Source organism: Danio rerio, chromosome 22, assembly GCF_049306965.1.
Source record: "Danio rerio strain Tuebingen ecotype United States chromosome 22, GRCz12tu, whole genome shotgun sequence".
Taxonomy (NCBI): domain Eukaryota; kingdom Metazoa; phylum Chordata; class Actinopteri; order Cypriniformes; family Danionidae; genus Danio; species Danio rerio.
This window is the reverse complement of record NC_133197.1, coordinates 9,669,656-9,696,441: the sequence shown is the minus strand read 5'-3', so window position 1 is coordinate 9,696,441 and position 26,786 is coordinate 9,669,656. Positions and strand designations below refer to the sequence as shown.

At 35.4% G+C, this 26,786-nt stretch overlaps 3 protein-coding genes across 16 annotated transcripts; all 3 read left to right on the top strand.

Annotated features, from left to right (window-relative positions):
• Positions 1-209: 209 nt before the first annotated feature.
• si:ch211-222k6.1 lies at positions 210-7,715 on the top strand. Of its 12 annotated transcripts, none has more exons than XM_073936175.1 (7): positions 210-265; positions 405-441; positions 788-883; positions 1,804-1,867; positions 1,984-3,274; positions 4,684-4,851; positions 6,373-7,715. In XM_073936175.1, the coding sequence occupies exons 5-6, from the start codon at positions 1,989-1,991 to the stop codon at positions 4,706-4,708; spliced, it is 1,311 nt and encodes a 436-aa protein (XP_073792276.1). In that variant the 5' UTR covers positions 210-265; positions 405-441; positions 788-883; positions 1,804-1,867; positions 1,984-1,988; the 3' UTR covers positions 4,709-4,851; positions 6,373-7,715.
• Positions 6,373-13,196, top strand: LOC100151570 (uncharacterized). Of its 3 annotated transcripts, XM_073937327.1 has the most exons (4): positions 8,054-8,098; positions 8,574-8,733; positions 9,328-9,444; positions 10,683-13,196. In XM_073937327.1, the coding sequence occupies exon 4, from the start codon at positions 10,850-10,852 to the stop codon at positions 11,975-11,977; it is 1,128 nt and encodes a 375-aa protein (XP_073793428.1). In that variant the 5' UTR covers positions 8,054-8,098; positions 8,574-8,733; positions 9,328-9,444; positions 10,683-10,849; the 3' UTR covers positions 11,978-13,196. The 3 variants fall into 3 exon arrangements, with proteins under 3 accessions (XP_073793427.1, XP_073793428.1, XP_005174058.1); XM_073937326.1 differs by lacking the exons at positions 8,054-8,098; positions 9,328-9,444 and adding an exon at positions 6,373-6,619; XM_005174001.6 differs by lacking the exon at positions 9,328-9,444.
• A 3,055-nt stretch (positions 13,197-16,251) lies between these two features.
• LOC100008030 (uncharacterized) lies at positions 16,252-25,547 on the top strand. Its single transcript, XM_017353349.4, has 2 exons — positions 16,252-16,471; positions 21,648-25,547. Exons 1-2 carry the CDS (start codon positions 16,252-16,254, stop codon positions 23,960-23,962), a joined length of 2,535 nt encoding a protein of 844 aa, XP_017208838.1. The 3' UTR covers positions 23,963-25,547.
• Positions 25,548-26,786: the final 1,239 nt, after the last annotated feature.

Here is a 26,786-nt window from a genome sequence, read left to right as displayed (position 1 = left end):
GGTTGGCGGTCATAGCCTTTCTATCATTACTGTCATAAACACTCTGGACAAGATCACAAAATACAAAATCACTGTACGTAAATCCAGTCAGAAATAATATGATTTGATCTTTGTTCTAACACGAACTAAACTAAGGATATGTATGAACTACAGTTAGCTTTACAAAATAAAAAAAAACTACAATTGGCGCTGTTTTGATTTTTTTCGTCTCGCCTCGATGACGTCACCATCGGCGCCTTCACGCGCTGTTGTGTTCCGAGCTGAGGTAAGCGACAGTTCACGGAGCTTTTTTATGTTTTACACAATGGATAAAAGTCACAGTTTCTGACAGCAAGATTGCAACATTTTCCGCAGTTATTTATGTATTGTTTTCATCTTGTCGTTGCTCTTCTTTTCAAGCGCAGCTGACTGAATCGGACATTTAGCTAAACAGATAACGATGTGAGTAACAAATGTTGAATTTCTTACAACATAACCAATTATGTATTTACATGTATGGTTGTATTGATGTTTTTAATACGAATACACTTCGGGGGAACATTATTCCATTGACTTTGAATCTAGACTTGCCCACAGGTATATTAATACGTGTAATATGTGAATTCATGTTAAAGTTAACTCTACATTTTGAACAACGCTGATAGATAAACTGAAGCAACAGGCTTGGTAAATTAAGGTTAATGAACGAATCCGTTTGATAACACCTATTTTGCTGTGTTTTTATCAGTTCATCTGTGAAGTTTCTCACAAAATATTTGACCAATAAATATTGGATTATTTTCCTCAGACAAAAAGTGAAGAAGAGTTTGTAAAAAGGACACTGGCAACATGGATGGTCCAGAATCCTGCAGAATAAAACATGAAGATGCTGAAGAATTAATAGGTTGGTGTTTATATCAGGTGCTTTATTATAACATTGTAGACCATAAATAATTTTTTAAGTAATTCTTGCAGACAGCACTGCATAATTAATCTCAATAAATGCTTATTTAAAGTCATAGATATATATACACTTACACTCACACAAGGACCCTGGGCATGCGTCAATAGCGCCGCCACTTTTGTACAGTGCTCCCAGGACAAATGTCATTTAACCGCACTAGTCAGGACAGTGTGCCAATGTGAAGATGCTGGACTTTTGCGCTGCATACAGTTGTAGTAATGAGCAAACAAAGAAAACAAAGTAGAGGCCGAACATTTCATAGGTAAGATTTAGCTTTTTATGATTTTGTATGTTATGAACTTTTGTGCTAAACAAGTAACGTTATTGATGATATACACTCACTCACTGCGTTCACAATAAGACAAATTACCAACTTGCACTAAATACTAGGCTTATGCTAGTTTTGTTAAAATAAATTAAGCAAACAATGTAAATGAAATATGACAATAAAGATGCTGTAGTGCCAGAAACATATTATTTTTATTAATTTTTACTATTATTATTTTAACTGACTTATTAGTATTATTGTTGGCTAAATAAACAAGCCGTTCATAACGGAGATTTATTCACAAACACTCTTTCCGTTAGTATTAGAGGTGAAAGCAGGAAAGGGGTTGTGTTTCAGGACATGGATTAGATCAAGATTAACAGGAAGGGAGGATAATACAATTTTCATGCACACATGCTCTTTGTCTGCAATGGGCATAGAAAAGTGATGTAAAATGATAATTTTCGTAATTTAAAAAAGTATTTGCATACTGACCACCGGGAAAACTCCCAATCAAAGATGTATGTGTATATCTCTGGCTCTGGATGGCCACAGTGCTCCTCTTCACCTTGGTCATGCATTCATTTTAAAGGAGCGCTACCCTGTACTAAAATGGCGGCTCTATTGACGGATTCCTTTCAAAAGACAACAACAGGGTAAGCCCATCTGATGTAAATATCTATAATTTAAAGTACTAAAGTGATGCCAAATGTTAATCATATAACACATCAGCATAGGAAAAATCTAACTTTTTGTTTCACTTTCATTTTAGACCTGATGGAGGAGAACGGGGAGACTGGAGAACAGCTTGAAGCAGTAGAGAAACATCAGGACACACATGGACAAAAATCCACGAGTCTCTCTTTCCAAAGCAGACCTGAAGTACACTTCACATGCCCTCAGTGTGGAAAGAGTTTCTCATGTGAACAAAGTCTCAATCTTCACATGAAGTTTCATCGAGGAACAAAGCCGTATGAGTGTGATCAATGCGATAAGATATTCACACTAAAAACAAACCTTAATGAACACATGAAAATTCACAATGTAGACATGCTGTACACATGTGATCAGTGCGGGAAGAGTTTTCTGCTAAAAGAACGCCTTAATAAACACTTGAAAATACACACGGGAGAAAAGCCGTTCACGTGCGATCAGTGTGGGAAGAATTTCCTCCATAAAGGATACCTTACAGAGCACATAAAAATCCACACTGGAGAGAAGCCGCACACGTGTGATCAGTGCGGGAAGAGATTCGCATATAAGGGAAACCTCACAGATCACATGAAAGTCCACACTGGAGAGAGGCCTTATGCATGCGATCAGTGTGCCAAGAGATTCAAACACAAAGGAAATCTTATTGAACATGTGAAGATTCACACAGGAGAGAGGCCGTACTCGTGTGATCAGTGCGGGAAGAAATTTAAACTCAAACACATCCTCAGTGACCACATGAGAATCCACACCGGAGAGAAACCCTTCACTTGTGAGAAATGTGGGAGAAGTTACACACGAAAGCGGAATCTTTCCGATCACATGAAAAGCCACACTGGCGTAAAGCTGCACACTTGTGATCAGTGTGGGAAGAGTTTTGTGAAGACAGGTGTTTTTAAAGTACATCTGCGTACTCATTCGAGAGAAAGACCTTTTAACTGCGACCAATGCGGGAAAGATTTTCTTAGGGCAGATGCTCTGAAGGATCACCTCAAAGTTCATACACAGGAGAGGCCTTATGTGTGCTCTTTATGTGGGAAGGGTTTTAGACAGATGGGCACTTTAAAAGTACACCAGAAAAGACACAGCGGTATAAAGGATCATATTTGCTCCGAGTGTGGAAAGACTTTCTTTAGAGATTCTGAACTGAAGGTGCACCAGTCAGTTCACACCGGAGAGAAACCTTTTAAGTGTTCACACTGTGAGAAGACGTTCAAACGGGCTGAGTATATGAAAATGCATGAGAGGATCCACACTGGAGAAAGGCGATATAGCTGCGATATATGTGGGAAGAGGTTCACGCAGTTATCAACTCTCTACAGTCATACAAAAAACGTCTGCCTGAAATCTCAGTAAGTACTTCATGTTCGAATCCTTTACTTTCAGATGTGATGCTGCTTTCTCACCAAACAAGATCCAATAATATGTAAAGCAATGCAGGTTATGTTTGATAAGCCTTAAATCTGATCAAAGAAAAAAACTTGTCAAAAATAATTGATTTAAATTTTATGGTCTAGAGCAGGGCTTCCTAGACTTTTCAGCCCTCGACCTCCTAAAATAACAATGTCAGTGACTTGCGACCCGCAATATCCTCTGAGATGGTTATATCTATATAAACCTAGCACACAATAGGCCCAAGTCTATTTATCTTTTAAACTTGAGTGCCGTAAAGATGTCAGAAAGTTTAACCTGGTGCCATAAAATCAATGCGCTGCATCTAACACAATTTCTGTGTCTTTAATATAACATAATCGCTCTAGTAATCACTAGAAAATCGAAAGGCTGATGGCTTTTTATATGTATGCTGTTTTTTAGTGTAATTATTACCTACAATGTTATTTCTTCTGTAGGTTATTAATAATTTATGGTAATTCCAATAGTTTAATCAAATGAATTTGATTTTTGGAAATTACCAAGCGATCCTCAGGGGTGCACAGAACCACAGATCTAGAGCAGGGGTCGAGAACCTTTTTTCAGCAATTTTTTTTTTTTTATCAAATGCATTTTTTAAGAGCCATTTGGGGTGTGTGTATATAACAAAACCTTTATTTATTTATAAACAAAACCTGTATTTATGTCCATGCACAACTCAAAAATAAACAAATATGACGCGTCACAATGAATGAAGAAAGGACTATTTATAAAATATTTTCTTTTTGCCATCGCCTCTTATGAATGTTGTTTGAATTTACGTGCGTGAGGTACATAGAAATGTAAGTTGTTTGCCCTTTATTAGTGTCGCGATTCAAGTTCAACCACATATGCGCATTGGTTGAAACGTCTATTTATTGCAAACTGAGTTTTTATTCATTTTGATGTAGAAAATACAATATAAAGGGAATTGTAATTGTATATTTAATAGCAAACGGATTTCTAATGACAGTTATAATGTTTTAAACTTTAAAATATTAGTGAAGAGAGACAGATGGAGCCCCCGAGCCATAGGTTCCCTTCCCCACATCTAGAGTTATGCTGATTTTACAACCCCCTTGAAAGATAAGGTCATAATGATATGGAACATTTAAAAACTGCACTAGTTCATTTGTGTTCACCTGAGAAACTTAACCCAGGCAAAGCCTTGAGCAACTTGTATTACCATGTCCATTCTTTGTCCTTTGTGTTATTTTACTTTTATCAAAGTAAATTATTTGATCATTTGAGTTTTTTTTCTAAAAAGTCATGAAGTAGCTGTTTGATTCTGCTTGATAAAGCTGCCTAACAAAAAAATCATGCATTTTAGATTGACTTTTTATGTCTGCAGATCTGCTCCCACAGCAGAGCAGTGAAGATCCATAGTTCTCCGCCTTCAGTGAAGCTCCTTCCCCAGCAGTTCACCAATAAGTGCTGGAATATTCCCATAAGTCTACAAGTAAAGGAGTAGTTCATAAAAGATCATAAATAACATGAGTCTGCAGTATGAAACATGAAGGTAACAAAGAGGTTGGTGTTTATTTCTGATAGTTTTTTAATGATGGTAATGGTTATATAGGTTAAGTATGTGATCTTAGTTCACAAAACCATTCATATGTAGCACTGGTAACCAAAAATACATTGTGTCGGTCAAAACTATCGATTTTTATTTAATGAAAAAATCATTATACTATTAAACAAAGATATACACTACCGGTCAAAAGTTTGGGGTCAATTTTCTTTTTTATTATTCATTTTATTTAATAATTTTAGAAAATGATTATTTTTATCAATTCAGCATTTATTAAATGTAAAAAAGTTCAATTGTTAAATACTTATTTATTTAATATTTAATACTTATTGAATGTAGTTTCAAATGAAATTATTACTCCAGTCATTTTTGCTTTATTACTATTACCAATAATAATAATAATAATAATAATAATATGTAATATTGGAGTGACTTCTGAAGGATCATGTGACTGAAGATTGGAGTAATGAAGCTGAAAATTCATCTTTAAATCACTAGAATAAATGATTAAATTAAATAATAAACTACATTTGAACAGTTATTTTATAGTGCAATAACATTTCACAGTTTTACAATTTGTACTGTATTTTTGATGAAATAAATGCAGCCTTGGTGAGTAGGAGAAGCTTATTTTAAAACATTTAAAAATCACACAGAGCCCCAAACTTTTGACCGATAGTGTAGCTGCCAACACTCCCATATTCACGGGAATCTCTAGTTATTCACACCCTTCTCCTGCCATCCTCCTGTTTCGTTATTTCTTTCAGGAAACTCCTGTTATTTTTACTGCCCAAACTAGTTACGAAAAATCATCTTTTGGCCATGTTTGCCAAGTTGCCAGATCTTGTATGAAGCTCATCACCTCACACAGTTGACAAAATTTTCAGATCTCAAGGCATTTTTTACCTCAATCTGGCAACATGCATTATAATCCAATTACACTGTTGATTTCTGTGCAGGTAAATGCAGAATGGCAGTGGTAGCAACGTCAGTAGTAGTAGTAGATAATTACAGGTTTTTAAATAGTTGTATCTAGGCCAAATATTGTTTGATCCTGACAAAGTATAACCCACTGGAAAGCTTATATATTCATACTTCAGATGTGTTTGAACCTCAGTTGCCAGAAATTGACACTTATGGGTGGTTTTGTGGTACCAGGCTCACATCTAATAGTTAATGTGATTCAGTGGTTTAGATAGAATAAAATGTGAGCTGTCAAACACCTCAAGTATCAAGTGGTATATGAGACACTTTCCATGAACAACAGCCTTAGACTGAAATGTTTAAACAAACTACACAAAATTTCAAACAAATATAGTTTGATAAACATTCAGCTTAATTGTTAATGTTTGATTTATTATATTTTTGATAAGTGACATATTGCTGTTGATAACTGTTCATATGTGTCTCTACATCTTTTCAACCCTAAGTACTGTGATTTTTATAAGAACAAGCAAGAATTTATAAACAAATTACAGGAAATAAACCTTTTTTAAACTTTTATTTTAGAGCTGGTGGAGGAGTTTGAGGAGAAAGGACAGAGGAAAGGGGCGGGGAAAATCATCATGTCAAAAGAAAAATCTTCAAGCTGCTTTTTTGATGAAAAAAAGTATTTTTTTTACTGATAGTAGCAATAACAAAATCCTCTACTCTCAGTATGGCGAGCCCCAGTATACGTCATCGCTGTCCCTTCATCCTTGTACAGCAGCAGTTTTTTTTCTGGATGATAAACTTATTTATCCACGGTTACTGAAAAGTTGAGTACAATCATGAAAACACTCGAGCACTTTTAAGGAAATGTATGTCTTCACAACCATACCTTGTATTTTCTGACAACGGCAAAACAAGTAGAAACAGTATGAAGCTGCTTCCTATTTATTTATTTATTTATTTTGCATTCCACCTGGCTGCCTGACTGTTTTTTACATTGAGCTTTCACATGAAATTTTCTCATTAAAACTTTATAATAAGAATAATTACTTGGTTTCTGTTTGTAATGAGACAGTTTTTGTTGTAATGAAAGTGTGCATGTGTGTGTTTAAATTCTTTTAATTTTCCTCCTGGTGTCAGTTTAAAAAAAAAAAAAAAAAAATTGAGATTGACACAAAACTTGAACGCCAAGTAAATCAGCTTCCACTGATGTATGGCTTGTCAAAAATAGACAAAATTTGCCAGAGATACAATTATTTAAAAATATGGAATCTATGAGTTTAAAAAAAATCTAAATACTGAGAAAATCACATTTAAATTGTCTAAATGAAGTGCTCATTGATGCACATTTTACTTATCTAAAATAGGGTTTGGATATATGTACAGTAGAAAAGTTAAAAATATCCAACTGGAACCGGATCTTTATCTAATGTTCTAATGATTTTTTGGCTTAAAAAAATATTTTTTTTTGTGTTCCAGAATCACAATTCGTTCAATCTTTTGCAATTATAACAATTCATAGAACACATAACAAAATTAAACATAATGAAAATTATAAAGCCTATTTTTACATTCAGTTAAAAAGTGGACAAAGGTGGAGTTTAAACCATTTCAATATTGAGGTAAAGTTGGTTTTATATTCACATTCATATCTACTTCCTCAATATTATTTCTGAAAAGTGTTATTTGCAAATTCTTAATAGTGAAATCATATTAGCAGCCAATGACTATCAGTGCAACATTGTTCACAGTGCTAAAGTTGTTTTCAACTCATACTTGCATGGTATTTCAGACCAAATAGTCAAAGTACCATGGTAAACAATATAGGGAGCATGTCACAATATGTCCCTGAACAAATGTGCGAATATAAAACCAACATTACGTCAATCATTCAATGTGGTGATGTCACTGCCCCCCCCCCCCCCCCCCCAAAAAAAAAACAAAAAACAAAAAAAAACTTGCTTGTCAAACTATTTCATATCTGTAACAAAAGGAAATTCAATCATAACAACTTTAAATAGCTATCACAACATTATTTAACAATATGTGGATCTTTTTTTATTTTGTATTCTTGGAAGCTATGGAAGTTAAAAATGAAAACAGTATATGCGTTAGGAACATTACTATTATTGTTTACATTCTTCAAAATGGTTTAAGAAAGTGTTTCATCTACCTAAATTTAAGAGAAAAGTCACTTCGCACTACGTGACAGCAGGTGGCAGTGTGCACTCTATAAAGGATTACTAGCAACCTTTTCAGAGAAGAAGACGTAACCGCTAGCATCAGCAGTTTACATTATGCAAGGGTAAGAAGTTAGCCGTGGTATTTTTTGTGTAAACTTTGTATTTTACAATTATAAAAACACCGTTTATTAAAGCAATTACACCTCGTTATTTCTATGTTGTTTCCACCTGGAAGAGTGCCGTTATGCATCTATGCTGACTAAAATAATTGTATTATTTATTCTTATTATTTAGATATTTAAAGCAATAGTTGTGTATTTTCCGAATGTATCTTGTAATAATTGAAATGTGTAAGATGTCAATCACAAGATCTTGTGATTGACATCTTACACATTTCAATTATTACAAGGTAATCTGTGGCGAAGGTTTGATAGTAGAATAATTAAAATATAGCTTTTTTTAATCTCTGATTAAAATTATATGTATATTAGTTATTTATTTCTTTGATAAATGAAGTGGTCCCATTATTCTGAAATTACAAGAATGGGGGAAAAGATGTAAAAATAGATTTTGATTTTGACTTCTCTTATCCCACAGTATTTGGCATTAGTGAAGCTCCATTCACTGCTGTAAAACAACAAATGCTGGAATGTTTTCATCAGCTTACACATAAAGAAAATTAGAGAACACCGAAAAAACATCGAAAACATGAATGAACCCTGCAGTATAAAACTAGAAGAGACCGAACAACAAATAGGTATGTGTTTTTTCTTGCTTTCCTCAAAATGATTCTTCAGAAATGCTGGTTGCAGACAGAAACAAAGTTGTCTTATTAATGTTAAAACTCTTTAATCTAAAATGCAATGACATAGTGTGGAAGAAAAACGTTCAATAATAATAATAATAATAATAATCTTCATGTGGTATGACTCACTTAAAGAATATTTAAAGTAAATAATAAGTTATGAGATTTAACAATTAAGCTTTTATGGACACTGTTGTTGTATGTATATTGTCACTAGTTGCTTAATTTAAAATGTTGCTTTAAATTAAATTAAACTCACCTTTCTTTGTATAGCGCTTTTACAATGTAAATTGTGTCAAAGCAGCTTCACATAGAATATTATAGTAAATTGAAACAGTGTGTGTGTGTTCAGTTTTCAGAGTTAAAGTTCAGATCAGTTTAGCTCCGTTCAGTGTGGTTTAATATTCAAACACTGAGGAGCAAATCCATCGATGCGCAGCTCTACGGGTCCTGAATCATGCAAGCCAGTGGGACAGTGGCCACTGCTAAAAAGCTAAAAATATATCCTAATTTGGTAATACATTCATTCATTCATTTTCTTGTCAGCTTAGTCCCTTTATTAATCCGGGGTCGTCACAGCGGAATGAACCGCCAACTTATCCAGCAAGATTTTACGCAGCGGATGCCCTTCCATCTACAACCCATCTCTGGGAAACTAATTTGGTAATAACTTAACATGAATTATAAAACCAAATGGAGCTATTACTTTTGGATTATATCAAACTTGAGAAAATTTAAGAAACATTCTCATTGATAGAACATTTACAATAATTGAGCATCTCAGACTAGATATTTCTGAGCTTTTTAATTTACATTTATCTTCATCTGGTTAATGGTTCTATGTTACAAAAATTTTGATGCTTCATTCCTGTTTATGTTGGAAATTTATTGTAACAATTATTAGGGCTGGGAGAATTGGCCTAAAATCAGAAATTAGATTAATTGAACATTTTAACTTTCCACAAAACAATCAATGATTATTTTAATGATTATTTTTGTCCTTATAGTTCAAGTTTTGTACAGTAAATATACTCACAAATTACAAGTAAGAGAAGGGTGCATTACTTGATTTCAAAATATTTAAAGGAGACTCACACTATCTATTATCTAAGATTATTTATTAAACATCAACACTGAACACCTGAAATTAAAACACACTCTGCCTAATACCAACAATCACATGTGAGTAACTTGCGCTTTTGGAAACAAAATATATACATATTTTTTATATTAAAAGTAGAAAATAAGCAGTATATCTTCTAAATAAAATAACTCTAGTATATCATCTAAATAATATTTTAAACCGTGAATTTCTTGAATTCTGTAAACAAAAATATTAAATTAAGTAATAATTTTATTGAAATTGAAATATGCTATCTCAAGGCATCTCCAATCATCTTCATATTGCAAACATGAGACGTGTTGTTACATTTTTTGAGAGGTGCATGCAAAGGCTGCATCGAACCAAACCTGTGTGTTTGACGCAGAATTTTACATCTTAACAGAGCGAGGTCACGTGACTCCACAGACAGTAGGGAAAGTAATTGAAAAAATTTACCTGAAAATATTTGATTGATTATAGGTTCTGAATGTCGATTAATACTTTCTGATTAATCGCCCAGCCCTAATTATTATTATTACTATTAATATAATGGGAAAAATATTCAAGTTTTAAGAAATAATTTTAGTACTTTTAAACTGTTTATTATTTAATAGTTCTCACTACAAAACATGTAATTTGTACATGTAAAGTGAAACAAATAACTGGTTGGTTAATGTATCCAATTGAATGCAGTGAAAGTATCTAAACTTTTATTTACATTTGTCAGTCACGATTTTTGGATTTATTTATCGTAAATGACTTAACGAAAATCCCTTTTTCATCCTCTTTAACATTTTAGACCCGTTGAAAGACGATGAGAAGATTGAAGAACTGATTAAATCAGAGAAGGACCATACTGACGTTAAAACCGAGGAGAAATCCTCTTTGCAAAGTACAGCAAAGATATCCTTCACCTGTCCTCAGTGTGGAAAAACTTTCCCATGCGAGCAAAATCTCAATCTTCACATGAAATTTCACAGGGGAGCGAAGCCGTTTGCGTGCGATAAGTGCGAGAAGATCTTCACACTAAAAGCAAACCTTAACGAACACATGAAAACCCACACGGCTGTACAGATGCCGTTCACATGCGTTCAATGCAGGAAGATTTTCATGCTGAAAGAAAGCCTCTCCGAACACATGAAAATACACACTAAGGAAAAGCCGTACACATGTGATGAGTGCGGGAGGAAGTTTAAACACAAGGGCACTCTTACTGAACACAGAAAAATCCACACCGGAGAGAAGCCGTATGAATGCGAGAAGTGCGGGAAGAAGTTTAGGCATAAAGGAAACTTTAACGATCACGTGAAAAACCACACACGAATCAAACCCTTCTCTTGTGATCAGTGCGGGAAGTGTTTCAGACTCAAAGATAACTTCGATGACCACATGAAAGTCCACACCGGAGGGAATCCACATACGTGTGCTCAATGCGGGAAGACGTTCAAACAGAAACATGTTCTCAATGAACACCTGATAATCCACACCGGAGAAAAGCCTTTCACGTGCGAACAGTGCGGGACGAGTTTCACAAGAAAACGCAACCTTGCTGATCACATGACAATCCACACTGGAGAAAACCTGTATGCTTGTGATCAGTGTGGGAGGAGTTTCAGACAGTCGAGAGTGTTAAAAGAGCATTTGCGGACTCATTCTAGCGAAAGACCGTTTAACTGTGACCAGTGCGGTAAGAAGTTCTTCAAGGCGGACGCCCTGAAGGAGCACCTGACAGTTCACACACAGGAGAAGCCGTATGTGTGCTCTTTCTGTGCAAAGGCTTTCAGGCTGATTGGTAATTTGAAAATACACGAGAAAACACACACCGGTCAAAGGAATCACATTTGCTCTGAATGCGGGAAGACTTTTTTTACTGTGTCCGCACTGACTCTGCACACCAGAGTTCACACTGTTGGAAAACCGTATAAATGTTCACACTGTGACAAGACGTTTAAACGGCCGGAATGTCTGAAAATACATTATAGGGTTCACACTGGAGAGAGGCCATATCACTGTCGCTCATGTGGGAAGAGGTTCATTTATTTGTCTAATCTGCATCAGCATTTGAAAGCAGCAAAGTGTAAGAAAACACAATAGCTCTGTCTCATTTCAGAGGATGCATCCTTCGAAGGATGCATTCGAAGTGCGCTCATTTCTAAAAAAATTCAAAGGCTCCTTTAAACGCAGCCTCCAAATGCATCCTTAGTTTCCCAGATAATGGACACAACCGGTGGATCCTTCTCCTGTCCCAAGATTCCAATATGCTGTCAAACTGAAATCAAAAAGAGGTAACCCAACCAATTGTATGAAGACAGACCCAACTATATCAGTCCTTTTGGAATTCGTATGAAACCCCACCTGAAGAATATGGGTGTTACTATGGAAAAGCTTTCACACTCCTTGGTGCAACTCAAAAATAAGAATCTTATGGAACTTAACAAAACAGAAGAAGTTCTCCACTCACCCAAATGAATACAAACAAGAAGTCAAACAAATAACAGACAGTCTCCCTCATCATGAAACCATATATACAGATGGATCGAAAACAGATAAAGGAGTAACAGCAGCAGTAGTGTTTAAATATGATGTCTTTGGTACTCAGATTTCAGGAGAAAGTTCAATTTACACAGCAGAAGCGTAGCAATAAATATGGCTTTATAACAAATGGACAGGACACAGCATCATAACTTTTTAATCTGCACAGATTCCCAAATTCGGTCTTCCAGCACTCAAAGCTTCTAAGTGTGATCACCACATAATGTCCATGATTGTAAAGAAAATGAAAACACTGTAAAGTCAGAAGTTCAACATTATCTTCTGTTGGATTTCAGGTCATATGTGACTACATGGAATGATGGCAGATGAAGCAGCAAAACAGGCTATCTCCTTGAATGTGACCGAATGTTTAATTCCTCCTGAGGACTTGAAACCCACTATCAATTTGTACATAAACAAAGCATGGCAAAGGGAATGGGACAACTGAAAAAATAATAATTTACATGAAATTAACCCAAAAATAAATAAAAAACATTTAGCAAATTATCATTTTGAGACCAGGCATGATCAGATGGTCGGTTGACACATTTATATTTACTGAATAATGAAGAATCACCTATATGTAATTTCTGCCAGGCTGATCTTACCATCAAACATATTTCTTTGGAATGTAGAAGTTTAAATTCCATTTGACAATTTAAGGAGAGTACTTTGATGGACATTTTTAAAAATGTACCACCAGGAAGAGTTTTAAATTATTCATCAAAAATTAAACTGAAAAATCATATTTAACTTTGAATACATTTTTGATTATAAATCATTGACTTCTGCTGTCTTTGTTAGTTTTAAAAACACTGATTTCTACACATCTTGTAAATGCGTTTTTGCATATCTTTCTTTTCTTGGCATATAGAGTAAGCCACTGCACTGTTCTGGTCTATAGCATGCTTGGATGTTGATGCATAAATTACTTGTTTTTCAGATGTTTAATGAATTGTGGACTTATCAGGAGCTTTTGATTGTAGTGGGTTCTTTTCTGCTAGAAGAGAAAAAAAGTATAAAAAAATTGTTGCAAATTAACACATTAAAATCGTACAGGAATGGTATAACAAAAAACTTTAGCGGTTTTAAAACCTTGACTTTTCCAAACTGGTAAACCTTAAAAAACTGTTATGGTCCCATGCCTGGCTCAGTTACTGGTCCAAAAAAAAAAAAAAAAAAAAAAAAAAAAAAATGAAAAGCAGTTACTTTATCTAATTTGTTGTCATTTGTTGATGTGTAGCATATGAAATGTGTAAATATGATACCTATTGTAATTTCTATTTATTCATCTCAATCATATAAAAACAGATATTTAATTAATTTTAATCGTACAATTTTTAATGGAGCTCTGAAAATTTGTTTTGATCTGAGCTTCAACTTTACAGATTTAACATTTCCTTAAGACAGAGGTTTTCCACTTTTTCTGTAAAAGAGTTGTAAATGTTTCAAAAATATATGCGTTTATATATTTTAGCAAGTAAGCCCATCATGTATGAAAAAAGTGACTTTCCTTTATGCCATACTTTATTTTTTAAAAGAAATGTCACAAGATTGTAATATTTTTAAAAGTAACTTTCCCCAACACTAATAAACTTTAACATATATTAAACTCTTCTTATTGTTATCAGTACCAAGGCTCCACAATCTGTTTATAGAGAAATTGAAGAAAAAGCACTTAAGATGTACGAGTTTTTTGTTTGTTTGTTTTCTATTCTTGTAGATATGAATTCACAGTAACATAAAATTAAACTATTAAGAAGACACTTAATAACTGTAAATAAATTTAAAGAGCTTCATATGAACTCAAAATGCATTGTTTCTGTCATTTATCTACACATGAAATAAAAATAAAATATATTATTTTCATAAAGTGAACCGTGTCAGCTTCACACTTGCGTTATAAAGAATAATTCTGTCCGATCAAATCAGTCAATCTCACATCAGGTGATATAATTCTGTGTTTATGTTGAAAATTTCCTTTTTACCAATATGTCAAGTTATCTGCCCGATAAATTAATATTAGTATATTTATATTAAATTCAGTTGACTGTTATAACAGAATAAACCAAAAAGACTGTGATCAGGGTTTTACATCACTTTGACAGGATTTATTTTGCGATAACAACTGCTTATTACAAAGCTATACTAATAATTATAATATTTATTTACATTTTCTAAAAACCTTTGTATGAGATTTGATTATTTACTAAAAGATATATTTCAAAATACATATTGATTATTATAAGTTTAAGAAGTTTAAATGTCAAAATGTAGACAAGACAAAAACAGTAAGATCGATTAAGTGGTCAGTAGGTATGTTTTTCTAAAGCTATAGTGGTAATTGTTTTTATGCCTGTGCTAAACCGCAATTTCTTGAAAACCACAATTTATTTGTTAAACTATTAAAGCAAAGGTTTGAAAAAAGTTAGCAGTTGGAAAAATAAGGATAAGAGATTTAAAACTTTTTTTATGTTTCATTTTTCCCCCGCATGGGAAAAACTACAGTAAATATCCTCTATGTACAATGGTATTTATGTAGTATGGATGAATATTTGTCTCACATTGTGAAAGAAACAACAGTTTTGAGAATATGCTTTTACACTTTCAACATCCAGTTTATGTTCCAACCAAGCAGATCAAATGAAGATAGCTGATCATCCTGGAGACGGACTACTTTGCAAGACGGTGCGAGATACCTCAGGTTATTTGATCTCATCGCAAAGGACAACACAACCACAGTAAACGAACATAACCTCGTTCACCTTTGTTCTTTCTCCCCCTCTTTCTTCCCTTCAAACATTCTCCTCTCCACCAAGATCACTCAGAAAGATCATTACTGATTACTAAGTTCTGTGTCACTGCAATTGATGTCTGGTATCATTTGAAATATTTCAGCGTGACTTGTGTTGCGTACTCATCACCTCAGATATAGGTTAATAAGGATAACAACAACAGAGATTTGTGAAAGCCACTGCAGGGGGGGTGTCTTCTTTTAGGGTTGTTCATTTAAATGACCTCCTGTTTCCCACAGGCTCTCCAGATCCACTGATCAACCTCAATGCAAATGCCCATTGTTATTCTGAGTGTCAACACTTGTGGGATAATCTGTCTGGCTCTTTAAGGAAAGTGTAAATGGCTCAGGGTGATTCTGTTGTCAGATCATCAGCTCGTCGGGTGGAGTACACTTTCTGAATGTTCAGGGTTCCCACTTGTCCTGGAAAACAGCGAAATTTAGAGCAGTATTTCCCAACCCTGTTCATTGAGGCACAACAGTACAAATTTGGGATGTCTCCCTTATCTGACCCATTAACTTCAGGTTTTGGAGTCTCTTCCTAGTTTTGCTGAGTTGATTAAGGTGTGTTTGATTACGGAGAGGTTGGAAATACTGTTTATGTGCCTTTAGGAACAATGTTTGGGAAATACTGATTTGGATGTTTGTTTTCTGGTGACGGAAATTATTGATTAAAAATGACCCAATTGTCCTGGAAAAAATCCTTTATCCTGGATTTCTTCCTGAATTTTGAAGTTTATAACAACTAACTATTTGTAAGGCTAGATATGATGACAGACCTCTATTGTGCAATGGCAATATGATCCTCATTTTTGACCAACTCCTTTTACAAAGTACATGAAAAAGCTTATGGAAATGTCCCAGAATTATCCTGGAAAATTATTTCTTAAAGAGAGTGGAAATCCTGATCTTAAACTCTTTTGTGGTTAAACTCTATTATTAAAACAATTTTAAGTTTACTTCTTCATATAAACAACGTAATGAGAAATTTGATAAATAACAAAACCATCAATTTAGTACATGACTTCTGTTTTACTTGTATATGAAGATCTGCTCTTTCTGCCTCAGTGAAGCTCCTCCCACAGCAGTGAAGCTCCTCCCACAACACTTAATCTTCAGCGAAAGTCCTCCCACAGCAATTCACCAATACCTGCTGTATAATCCCCATCAGTCTTCAAGTGAAGGAGTCAAAAGGAACAGCGAGGACATGAGCGATCCACAACATTGCAGAATGGAGCAGGAAGATGCTGAAGAACAGAGAGGTCAGTGATTATTCTGTCTTAAAGAACAATATTGAATATCAACGCCATAAGACTTATAGCTGTTTTTGTAGGTGTAGTTAAAGGTGATTTTTAGCATTAAATCAACTTGAGCTGTTTTATTTGCTTTGATTTCATGTGTGATTTATAGGTTTACTAAACTTCAGAATTTTTTAAAATGGGGCTAAATTTGAATTTGCCTTTTTCTAGCAAGCAGGGTATCAGACTAAACAAAACCTGGTGTATAGTTACTGAAAAGCTTTTCTTTTCTCTTAAATTGTGGACATTCATTGAAATTAGAGTTTGGTAATAACTGGTAACAGTCTTGCTGAATGCAGTTAACTAACTACATGTGTGAAAACCATTTATAAACAGTTTCAGTAAAATGTAACATTTAAAAAATATCTAAGACATCTCTTATCTGTAGTTATATTTGTGTTACTTTCTGAACTTATGTTTACAATAGGGCTTGTTAACCTCTGTGAATTTGGACCCCAACCAAACACAAAACTAAATAGTCTCATTAGTTTGTGCTGTGAAAATATTCATTTGTGCTGTTTAGGTTTTTGAGATCTTAATATTTGTAGGTCATTAAATTTGGAGCATGTTGGGGAGCTGGTGACGTCGCTAGGCTCACATGGAATCCGCAAATTTTTAGCCCATCATTGAGTCTTTTTTTTTTACTTGTGCAAATTTATATTTATTCAGTTTTTAAATTAACATCAGCAATATTATTGACTTATAAAAACGTGTTCATTTGATTTAATTACAATACAGTTTGTAAAGTAATATGTTCTGTCTTTTAGTTGATTTATTATATGATAGGCTTGCTTTGTTTATCAAAAAAGTGGATCTTGATGGGTTTGCATTGTAAACAATAAATAAGAGTTAAAAGGCTACTTTTTTCCATTTCATAAGTTTTTAGTTACGATAATCCCAAAATAATTCCACAGATTTTTTTTTTTACAAAATTCTCAGCAGAAATAACAAAAAATTTCCCAAATAGCAAAAAACGCCCATAATTTAATGTAAAATATTTTAATAGCACACACAAACAGCACAAACGGAACTTTCACTGGCACAAACGAACGTGAGTATTTAGGGGGGAATTTGAAGCATGTGGTGATGCTGTGTGACTGCTGAATAATCTATAAATATTATTTCAATATCTCAAAAACCAAAATAGCACAAACAAATATTTTTGCAGCAAAATATTTTTGGGTGGGGGGCCAACTTTAACTTCACATAGGTGGCATGTTAACATGTTTTACCTGCATTATCACATTAATTAAATAATGCAGACAATTATTTTATTGCGTGTTATCATCATTTTTATTAATACTAAGCACTTTTTAATGGCTCATAAGAGAAAAACTGTTGTAACTGCTGTAAAAACACCTCAGTTGTTTAGTGTTATTGCACTTTTGTGCATTCAGACTGTTTAAAATGAAAGTGGGCAACACACTAATTTTGAATTCATTGTTGAAATATGTGTATTGCAATAAAATGCCCATGCAGTGCCCTGCAATAAGACAATAAAACCTCTGAAATCTGAAAAAGGTGAGAATGTGCTCAGAATAGCCTGAGACATTCCTGACCTTATCTTCCCCTCTGGTATTGATCAATTCAATTAGCACTTTTACAATGCAGATTGTGTCAAAGCTACCATTATTTCTCTGGCCAAACTTCCTGTGTGAAGCTGCAGTCTAGGTGCCTGATTTAAATAAGGTGTGATTGGTAACAAGTTTTTGTTCCCTCTCTTTGAATAATCTTTGATTTAATCCCACACAGATGAGTAGCTCCTTAAATCACTGGTTAACCTAACAAAAAAAAATCATTCATTGATGATCTAAGGTATTTAGGGCGTACTCACACTGCTATCTGAACCATGCCCAGGCCCATTTTCCGAATCATTTGAGAAGTGTGAGTGCTCTGAATCGGGCTCAGGGGCAGTTTACTTGGCCCAATTGGAAGAGGTGTGCCAGAGCGTGGTTCACTTAAGCACGAAACTGAAGACAAGACGTGACTTTTAGAAAAAATGTCTCAGGGCACGAGTCTGTATTCAGACCAATGTATAATTTGGACTTGACTATCAATCTGTATACTCTTACATAGTGTTAGAATCATCTGTGAGTTTTTGACGTTGTATATTTCTGAATTGGGTTTTATTGATTGATTCTGTAATTGGCATGATACACTTTTACTTGGAAAATAAAGTGTTAATATTTGATTCATTCTGGATTCTCTTGAAATCATTATATTCTAGACGCAGTTTTTCAAAAATAATCCAGTGGGATTTTGGATCACAGATTGGATCAAATCTTTGAAATGAGTTTTTCAAAAGTAGGGTTTTGAGTTAAGATTAGACCATGTAATCCAATCTTTCATTTGATTTGGACTAAACCTGCCTTTTGCGTTCTTCAAAACTTTGAACTCAGATTGGGATCTATGTGATCTAACAAACAGGATTATCATGATCCAATCAGAAGGGTAGATTCAGTTTGAATGGTCAGTGAATGGTCACAAAATTAATGGTCACTGATGATATATAAATTCCTTCATATTTGAAGCCTACAGTATATGAAGCATGTCACTTCTAATGGAATAGCAACAACAAAACAATATCAAAGCAGTATTGTATTAGAAAAACCTAAAACATGCAAAATGTTTGTTGATTATAGAGTTTCTGTTTCTTACTATTAAAGCAAACAATAGCCCCTTTCACACAGTGATACCGGTAAATATCTGGAAAATTTCCGGAACGACTTTACTGGTAAATTCAAAAAACTGCTGTTCACACAGGCGAGGACGTTACGGAAATTTTCAGGAAAAGAGCACACACATCCATTCCAAAATACCAGTAAATTCTGACATCATTCACCACAAATGAGCTTTAAATGGCTGCGCTTGTATTTGTAAACATTTGACTAAATTACACACTCTGTGGATGATCAATATTGTGAACAACTTTCGCGCTTATTCCAGCAATCTTCCTTCTGCATTCACACAGCGCAGCATTCCGGCAAATTGCCGGTAATGTTACAACTTCTCTTTCCGGAAAATAGCCAGAATGAATTTACCGGTATTTTCAAAAAGGACCTGTTCACACATACGACCTTTCCGGAAAATTGCCGGTAATTTTCTGGAAAGGTCTGTATGTGTGAAAGGGGCTATTGGCTGTTTGTGGCCACTGGTATTTTTTATTTTTTTATTTTATTTATTTTTTTGGCCTACCTTTTTTCTTTGCTAAGCCAGTAGGCTACACTGTTGGTTCCATTTAATGCTCTGGTAAACAGGATTTGGTAATCCTAAAATGTGGTATTTGTATCACAGTGATCCAACCCAATGTTCCTTTAAAACACCATAAACGTAAGATAGATCATATAGCAAAACATGGGATTTTCAAATCTGGACCAATTTGATCCAGGTTAAAGCGTTTGAAAAACTCGGCCCTGTAGATTATGAAAACTCCTGAGCGTATAACTGAAAAGCATGAGATCAGATATAAATCAAAACTCTTAATTGATTCATATGAACAACAAATGTGATCCAATAATAATTTTGAATACAAATTGTAAATTTGACGGTCACTTAAATTTGGAATCAGATTAAATTCGGAGCTGTAAACAAAAATTTAAATAAATTTTAATAAATAAGATAATTGCTTTCAGAAGTGAAAGAAAATGCATTTAATCTTCGACCATTTATCAGATATCATCGTTGGGCTAATAGATTGGAACAGTTAACCAACCACAGGTTATGTAGAAAGATGTTGGGGATTCACTTTTAAGTAGTAAGATCATTTATGGAAAGTTTCAGTAAACTGTAACGGAATTTTAAAAATGTCGCTGATGTCTTATGTCATTTGTGCTTTCTGAACCTAAAATAGGGCTGGGCAAGTTAACATGCATTAACACATTAATTTATGCAAGTAATTGTTTTATTGTATGTAAATGCATTTTGAATAATATTTAGATCTTTGTAATGGTTCATAAGAGAAAAACTGTTGTTAAAGCATCAGTTGTTTAAAGTGTTATTCATGTGTTTTCAATTTCTTAAGGTTCCTTTTACAGCAGAGCAACATGTAATTCAAATATAATCAGTTACATAGAATTAAATATTTGCTTGTTGGCTAGCGCAGAAATTCCATTAAAAATATTGGGATAAAATTAATTTCCATATTTTAAAAACATGGCATGAAAAAAATATAATTTAATGCCGTGCTTCTTTTTTGGTCTGATGCCTACTTTATATCGTATCTCAGCCAGGCAGTGAAGATCACTGGTTTTTAAGGAAATCAGATCTTAAGCGTGGCAATTTTGTATGGATGTGATCCTCTCGAAATTAGCTTATAAATAAACTTCACTTAATTGTTGAAATATGTGTATGAGATTGCAATAAAATGCCCAGCTCTAGCTTAAAACATTTAGTTTAGCACTACTTTAAAACATCAGTTTAGAACAGTGTTTCTCAACCACATTCCTGGGGGAGCACTAGCTCTGCACATTTTCTATGTCGCCTTAACGAAACACACCTGAATCAGATCATCAGCTCATTAGTAGAGACTGAAAGACCTGAAATGGGTGAAGCTGCGGTCACACTAGAGTTTGAGCTAGCAAAATTCTGTCGTATAGCACTGTAAAAAGGGGCGGGATCAAACAAGATGATTAGACTTTTTCAAAAGCGAGCGATTGGTCCATGTTTTTAATTTCTGTCCAGAGTGGTCATGCTTTTCATCCTCGATTGGTCTCTCGCAGTCAAATGATGTGATTTCGCAGGTCAGAGTTCACCAAGATTAAACTTTGCACCGCATCGAACTGCGAAACTTCCTGCACAAGCTTGCGTTTGCGGTCTGATGCATTAACGTGCCAATGAATGGAAGTCAATGGGGAGAAAAGTGCAGTGTGACCGCAGCTTGAGACAAAGGAGACATCCAAAACATGCAGTGTTGGTGGTCCTCCACAGTGGCAAATTTAGTCATAGGCAATGTGGGCAATCGCCCAGGCCAACATGGAGAGTGGCATGGCCAACGCTTGCCTAGAGCGCCAGTTAAGCTTGTGCCACTACTGGTCCTCCAGGAACATGGTTGAGAAACACTGGTTTAGAAAATCTGTCTGGTAAACTTGGGTTTTAGAAAAACTGATGGATTAAAATCAAATGTTTTTTTCTTCCTTTTCAGAGCTGATGGAAGAGAACAATGACAAACAGACAGAAGCTGAGGAAAATCATCCCATCAAAGATGGAGGAAAATCTTCCCCACAAGCTGAAAGTAATGCTATATTAACAAGAAGAGCCAAGCCTGTCACAAGTCACAAGTCTCAGACTGGAAAGAGATTCTCATTCAAACCAAGTTTTAAGCAACACAGAAGAGTTCGTGGTCGAGGGAATGAGTGTGGAAAGAGTTTCTCACAAAAGAGTCAAACCCTCCCTGGAGAGAAGCCGCACACTTGTGAGCAATGCGGGAAGAGTTTCACAACAAAAGATACGCTTATAAGACACAAGACGATCCACACTGGAGAGAAACTGCACACGTGTGATCAGTGCGGGAAGAGTTTTAGAGAAAAACGTAATTTACGTAACCACATGAAGACCCACACAGAAGAGAAACCGCATGAATGCGATCAATGCGGGAAGTGTTTTAGAAACAAAGTATCCCTTGATGAACACAGGAACGTCCACACCAGAGAGAACCTGCACACGTGTGATCAGTGCGGGAAGAGTTTCATAAATAAATTATCGTTTAAGAGACACATGGAAATCCACACCGGAGCGAAAACGCATGTATGTGATCAGTGCGGGAAGAGTTTCACACACAAAGGAACGTATGATAGACACATGAGAATCCACACCGGAGAGAAGCCGTACACGTGTGATCAGTGCGGGAAGAGTTTTAGGCAAAACCTTGGTCGTCACATGAAAATCCACTATGGAGATCAGCGTGGGGTGAGCTTTGCACAAAAACAACCTCGTAAATGTCGTACTAAAATCCACGCTGAAAAGAAACTGCACACATGTGATCAGTGCGGGAAGAGTTTTGCACAAAAATGTCGATTCAGGGAACATATGAATATCCATACAGGAGAGAAACCGTTCACATGTGATCAGTGCGGGAAGAAGTTTTATGGAAAACAAAATCTCAAGAAACACATGAATATCCATACAGGAGAGAAACCATTCACATGTGATCAGTGCGACAGGAGGTTTGATGGAAAACGAAAACTCGACAAACATATGAATATCCATACAGGAGAGAAACCGTACACTTGTGATCAGTGCGGGAAGAGTTTTATCAGCAAACAAACCCTTAAAGCACACAATATAATCCACACTGGAGAGAAGCCGCACGCATGCGGTCAGTGTGGGAAGAGTTTTCCGTACAAACAAAGTCTTATCGCACACATGAATATCCACACTGGAGAGAAGCCGTACGCGTGCGTTCAGTGTGGGAGGAGCTTTAGACAAAAAGGAGCCCTTCATGTGCACATGAAAAGGCACACCGGAGAGAAGCCGCACACATGTGATCACTGCGAGAAGAGATTTGTATATAAATCTCAATTGAGTCAACACATGAACATCCACACAAGAGAGAAACTGTATGCATGTATTCAGTGTGAGAAGAGTTTCACACTAAAAAAAAACCTTCTCTGTCACATCAAAACACACACTGGAGAGAATCTGCACACGTGTGACCAGTGCGGGAAGAAGTTCTTACTAAAGCTTTCCCTTATTAATCATCAGTGCGGGATGACTTTAGCAATGACGTCGGGACTGGAATGTCACACGGCAATCCACACCGTAGAGAAGCCATTCACTTGTGATTTTTGCAAGAAGACATTCGCAGCACAATCAGTCCTTAAGGAGCACAGGATGGTCCACACAGGAGAGAAGCCGCACACGTGCGATCAGTGCGGGAGGAGTTTTCGCGTCAAACAAACCCTTCAAGACCACATGAAAATCCACACTGGTGAGAAGCCGCACGCGTGCGATCAGTGCGGGAAGAGTTTTCGCTTGAAACAATTCCTTCAAGACCACATGAAAATCCACACCGGCGAGAAGACGCACTCGTGTGATCAGTGCGGGAGGAGTTTCAGACAGGCTGTTAGTCTCAGATTGCATTTGCGCGTTCATTCCGGAGAAAGACCATTTCACTGTCATCACTGTGGAAAATCCTATGTTTCATCATCACACCTGACGACCCACCTGAGAGTTCACACGAAGGAGAAGCCTTACGCGTGCTCTTTGTGTGACAAGAGGTTTCGCCTGACGTACGCTTTAAAAGTACACCAGAGGAGGCACAGCGGTGTGAAGAATTATATGTGCTTTGATTGTGAGATGTCGTTTTTCAGTGCGTCCGAACTGTGGAAGCATCAGAAGGTTCACACTGTGGGAAAAGCGTACAAGTGTTCACACTGTGATAAAAGATTCAGTCAAAATAGTAGTCTGAAGAATCATGAAAACAGGATTCACAATAAAGAGAAAGAGCAGAGCGTCTAAACATAGTCGTCATGGCTAAAACGTGGCTAAATTTGGGCGGTCAGTGAAAATCTAATACACAAAAATATGAACTTTCTCTATTGTTAGTTTTACTAGACCCACGCCTGTTCACATTACATAAAACTAATGGGGGGCAATGGAGGTAGCGGTGTGCGAATTGAAAAGCGGGGAGCGGGTATGGGGATAGTTGCGTGTTGGGTTTGGTGCGCATGGGAGTCGTACCAAAAAGTTGAAGAGTGGGGGGGTCTGGGTGGAATTCCGGTAGTTTTTCGAAAGACAGAACAATATGGAAGATGGGTCTGAAATACGGGAGACTCCCGGGAAAAACAGAAGTTTTGGCAGGTATAATATAAGGGGATCCAAGATCAGTTAGGTCTCAAGAGCCTCTCTTAGAAAAGGAGGAGATGGGGTGGAAGGGGGGATTCGTCCACAACGACGATAGCAGTAGGAAGAAAACGATCCATTTAAAGTAAGCTTGGATTACTCTGATTGGATTATTACTGATTACAGAGGAGAAGCCAGTCATGCTCGATCATATCACGTGCTCCTCTCGAACTTTGTTTGTAAAACTTCACTTAAAGTATTTCTGCAGAAATTTTATACTGTAAGCTTTATGTAATAAGGGTTTGACTGGCCAATTTAACATTGTTTGTACTCTTCTTTTGGGAGTCATGTACAGTTTTAATCTCAGTTGTCCTTCAGATCTGAAGTACACTTTTAAGTTTTTCCAGAAAGTTTTGCTGGGACTTGACACACAAAAACTGTTACAGAAAATGATCTAGAACAAACTTGTTGGTTGAATTAATCCGGACAAATACTAATAAAAACCCGAAATGAAGATGTTTTGTTGTTATCTTTGTGGCATTTAATTGGTTTCTGGTTTCAAAATTAGGTGCCAGTTTTAATTTTGTCTTTGTTGATGGCACCAACATTTTAAAGGGAGTTCTGCAGCTTTAACAGAAGTTATTTGTGGGTATTTACAAAGGATAGAGGTCAGTTTCAATCTTTTATTTACCAATGGCTCAAATGATTTGGCATATCAAAAATTTAGCATGAGCATTTTGTGACATGCTGCCTGTTTTAAACTTTCCTTTTATTTTATTAATGTAAAATTGATTACAATATTTGAAAGCAGTTGCACATAGTAAAATTACAACATTTTGGTCCAAAATAAACATTCTTAAGGTTTTTTTTTGTCTTTTTGAAACAAACTCTTTTTTTGTAAATGTTTTGAAAAATATAGGCCAGTAGTAATGTTTTTTGGCAATAGCTTAATCATTTTAAAATATAAGATATTGTTTGAAGTAAAATTTGTATTGTAATATTTGAAGGAAGTTGCACATTGTAAAAATATTCACTATTGACCAAAATGTTGTTTTTACTTTTTTTCTTTTGAAACAAACTGCTATTTTAGATTATTACCATTTCTTAAAGTCAGTTGCATTATAAAAGAACCCGAAAGAATGTTTACTGTTCATTTTTTTAATGTTTTTTTTACCTGTGAAATTGAAATTCTTTTATGTGTTCAGCAGTTGTATATTGCAAAACCTTGCATAGAAAATAAATTCATCTTGTTTCAAAAAAATTGTTTGATTAAATTTTACACTTATAGAGCAAAACTTAAAAGTTAATAAAAGAGTGTTCATAAATCAAACATACAGTAACATTACTAAGTAAAATATACTGTATATGTAACTAAAATGCAGTAGTGACACATCTGAATGTATTGTATCTACTAAGAAATATTTTGACAACTTTACTTAAATTTCTTTAGTTCATTCAACTATATTGTTGCTTGTAGAAACTACTTAACAGACTTGCGTGGAACCACTTGAAACTCTTTTATTTATGTAAGTCCAACAAATCAGTTTTTTGAGTGTAGACGTCTAAGAATACACCAAAACTAGACTAGTCATCAAATCAAGGATGTAGAATTGGCATGAATGGCAGGGACATGTCCCCACCAATATCCAACAGATATTGAAATGTCCCTACCAATAATTTAATCGGCTTGAAAATAAAGTAATGCTCAACCTTTTAGCTACATGTAAACTAAGTCAAGTTCGCTACAATAATATAACTAAAATGTTGTTTTATGAAAAACAATACCCCGCATGTTTGGTTGTTTCTCTTCTTTCTTTCCTTTATTTTCTCACCACTAGCCATGGCTTGCTTGGTTTGGAATTATTTGGGAGTTGAATCATTGGACATGCTCTTCAGTGTCTTTACTTTAGGCAGTGACATTTATATTGCAAGGCAAGGTAGTGCTGATGCCTCACAGCAAGAAGGTCACTGGGATGCTGGTTCGAACCTTAGCTCAGTTGGCGTTTCAGTGTGGAGTTTGCATGTTTTCCCTGCCTTCGCGTGGGTTTCCTCCGGGTGCTCTGGTTTCCCCCACAGTCCAAAGACGTGGTACAGGTGAATTGGGTAGGCTAAATTGTCCGTAGCGTGTCAATGTGTGTGTGTGGATGTTTCCCAGAGATGGGTTGCGGCTGGAAGGGCATCCGCTGCGTAAAAACTTGCTGGAAAGGTTGGCGGTTCATTCCGCTGTGGCGACCCCGGTTTAATAAAGGGACTAAGCCGACAAGAAAATGAATGAATGTATTTATAATACAATGATCTGAACTAAACTTGAAAACTGGAATGGAGCCGTTTCATTTTACTAGAACATTTTCCACAATAATCTTCTTTGACAGTCTAAAAGCGCGATAGAAATAAAGATGGTTTGGTTTTTAATTATTAACAATTCTTATATTGTTGTATTGTTGATATCTATAATCTGATGTAGGCTCGTATACTTAGACATTATATATATATATATATA

Excerpts from the sequence above, each read along its gene's own strand:
- si:ch211-222k6.1 (XM_073936169.1), top strand. The coding sequence starts at position 829 with ATGGATGGTCCAGAATCCTGCAGAATAAAACATGAAGATGCTGAAGAA. Across the intron at positions 884-1,983 it reads AGATGCTGAAGAATTAATAG|ACCTGATGGAGGAGAACGGG; the intron begins GTTGGTGTTTAT and ends CTTTCATTTTAG. Across the intron at positions 3,275-4,683 it reads AACGTCTGCCTGAAATCTCA|ATCTGCTCCCACAGCAGAGC; the intron begins GTAAGTACTTCA and ends TTATGTCTGCAG.
- LOC100151570 (XM_073937326.1), top strand. The coding sequence starts at position 8,685 with ATGAATGAACCCTGCAGTATAAAACTAGAAGAGACCGAACAACAAATA. Across the intron at positions 8,734-10,682 it reads AGAGACCGAACAACAAATAG|ACCCGTTGAAAGACGATGAG; the intron begins GTATGTGTTTTT and ends TTAACATTTTAG.
- LOC100008030 (XM_017353349.4), top strand. The coding sequence starts at position 16,252 with ATGAAGATCTGCTCTTTCTGCCTCAGTGAAGCTCCTCCCACAGCAGTG. Across the intron at positions 16,472-21,647 it reads AGATGCTGAAGAACAGAGAG|AGCTGATGGAAGAGAACAAT; the intron begins GTCAGTGATTAT and ends CTTCCTTTTCAG.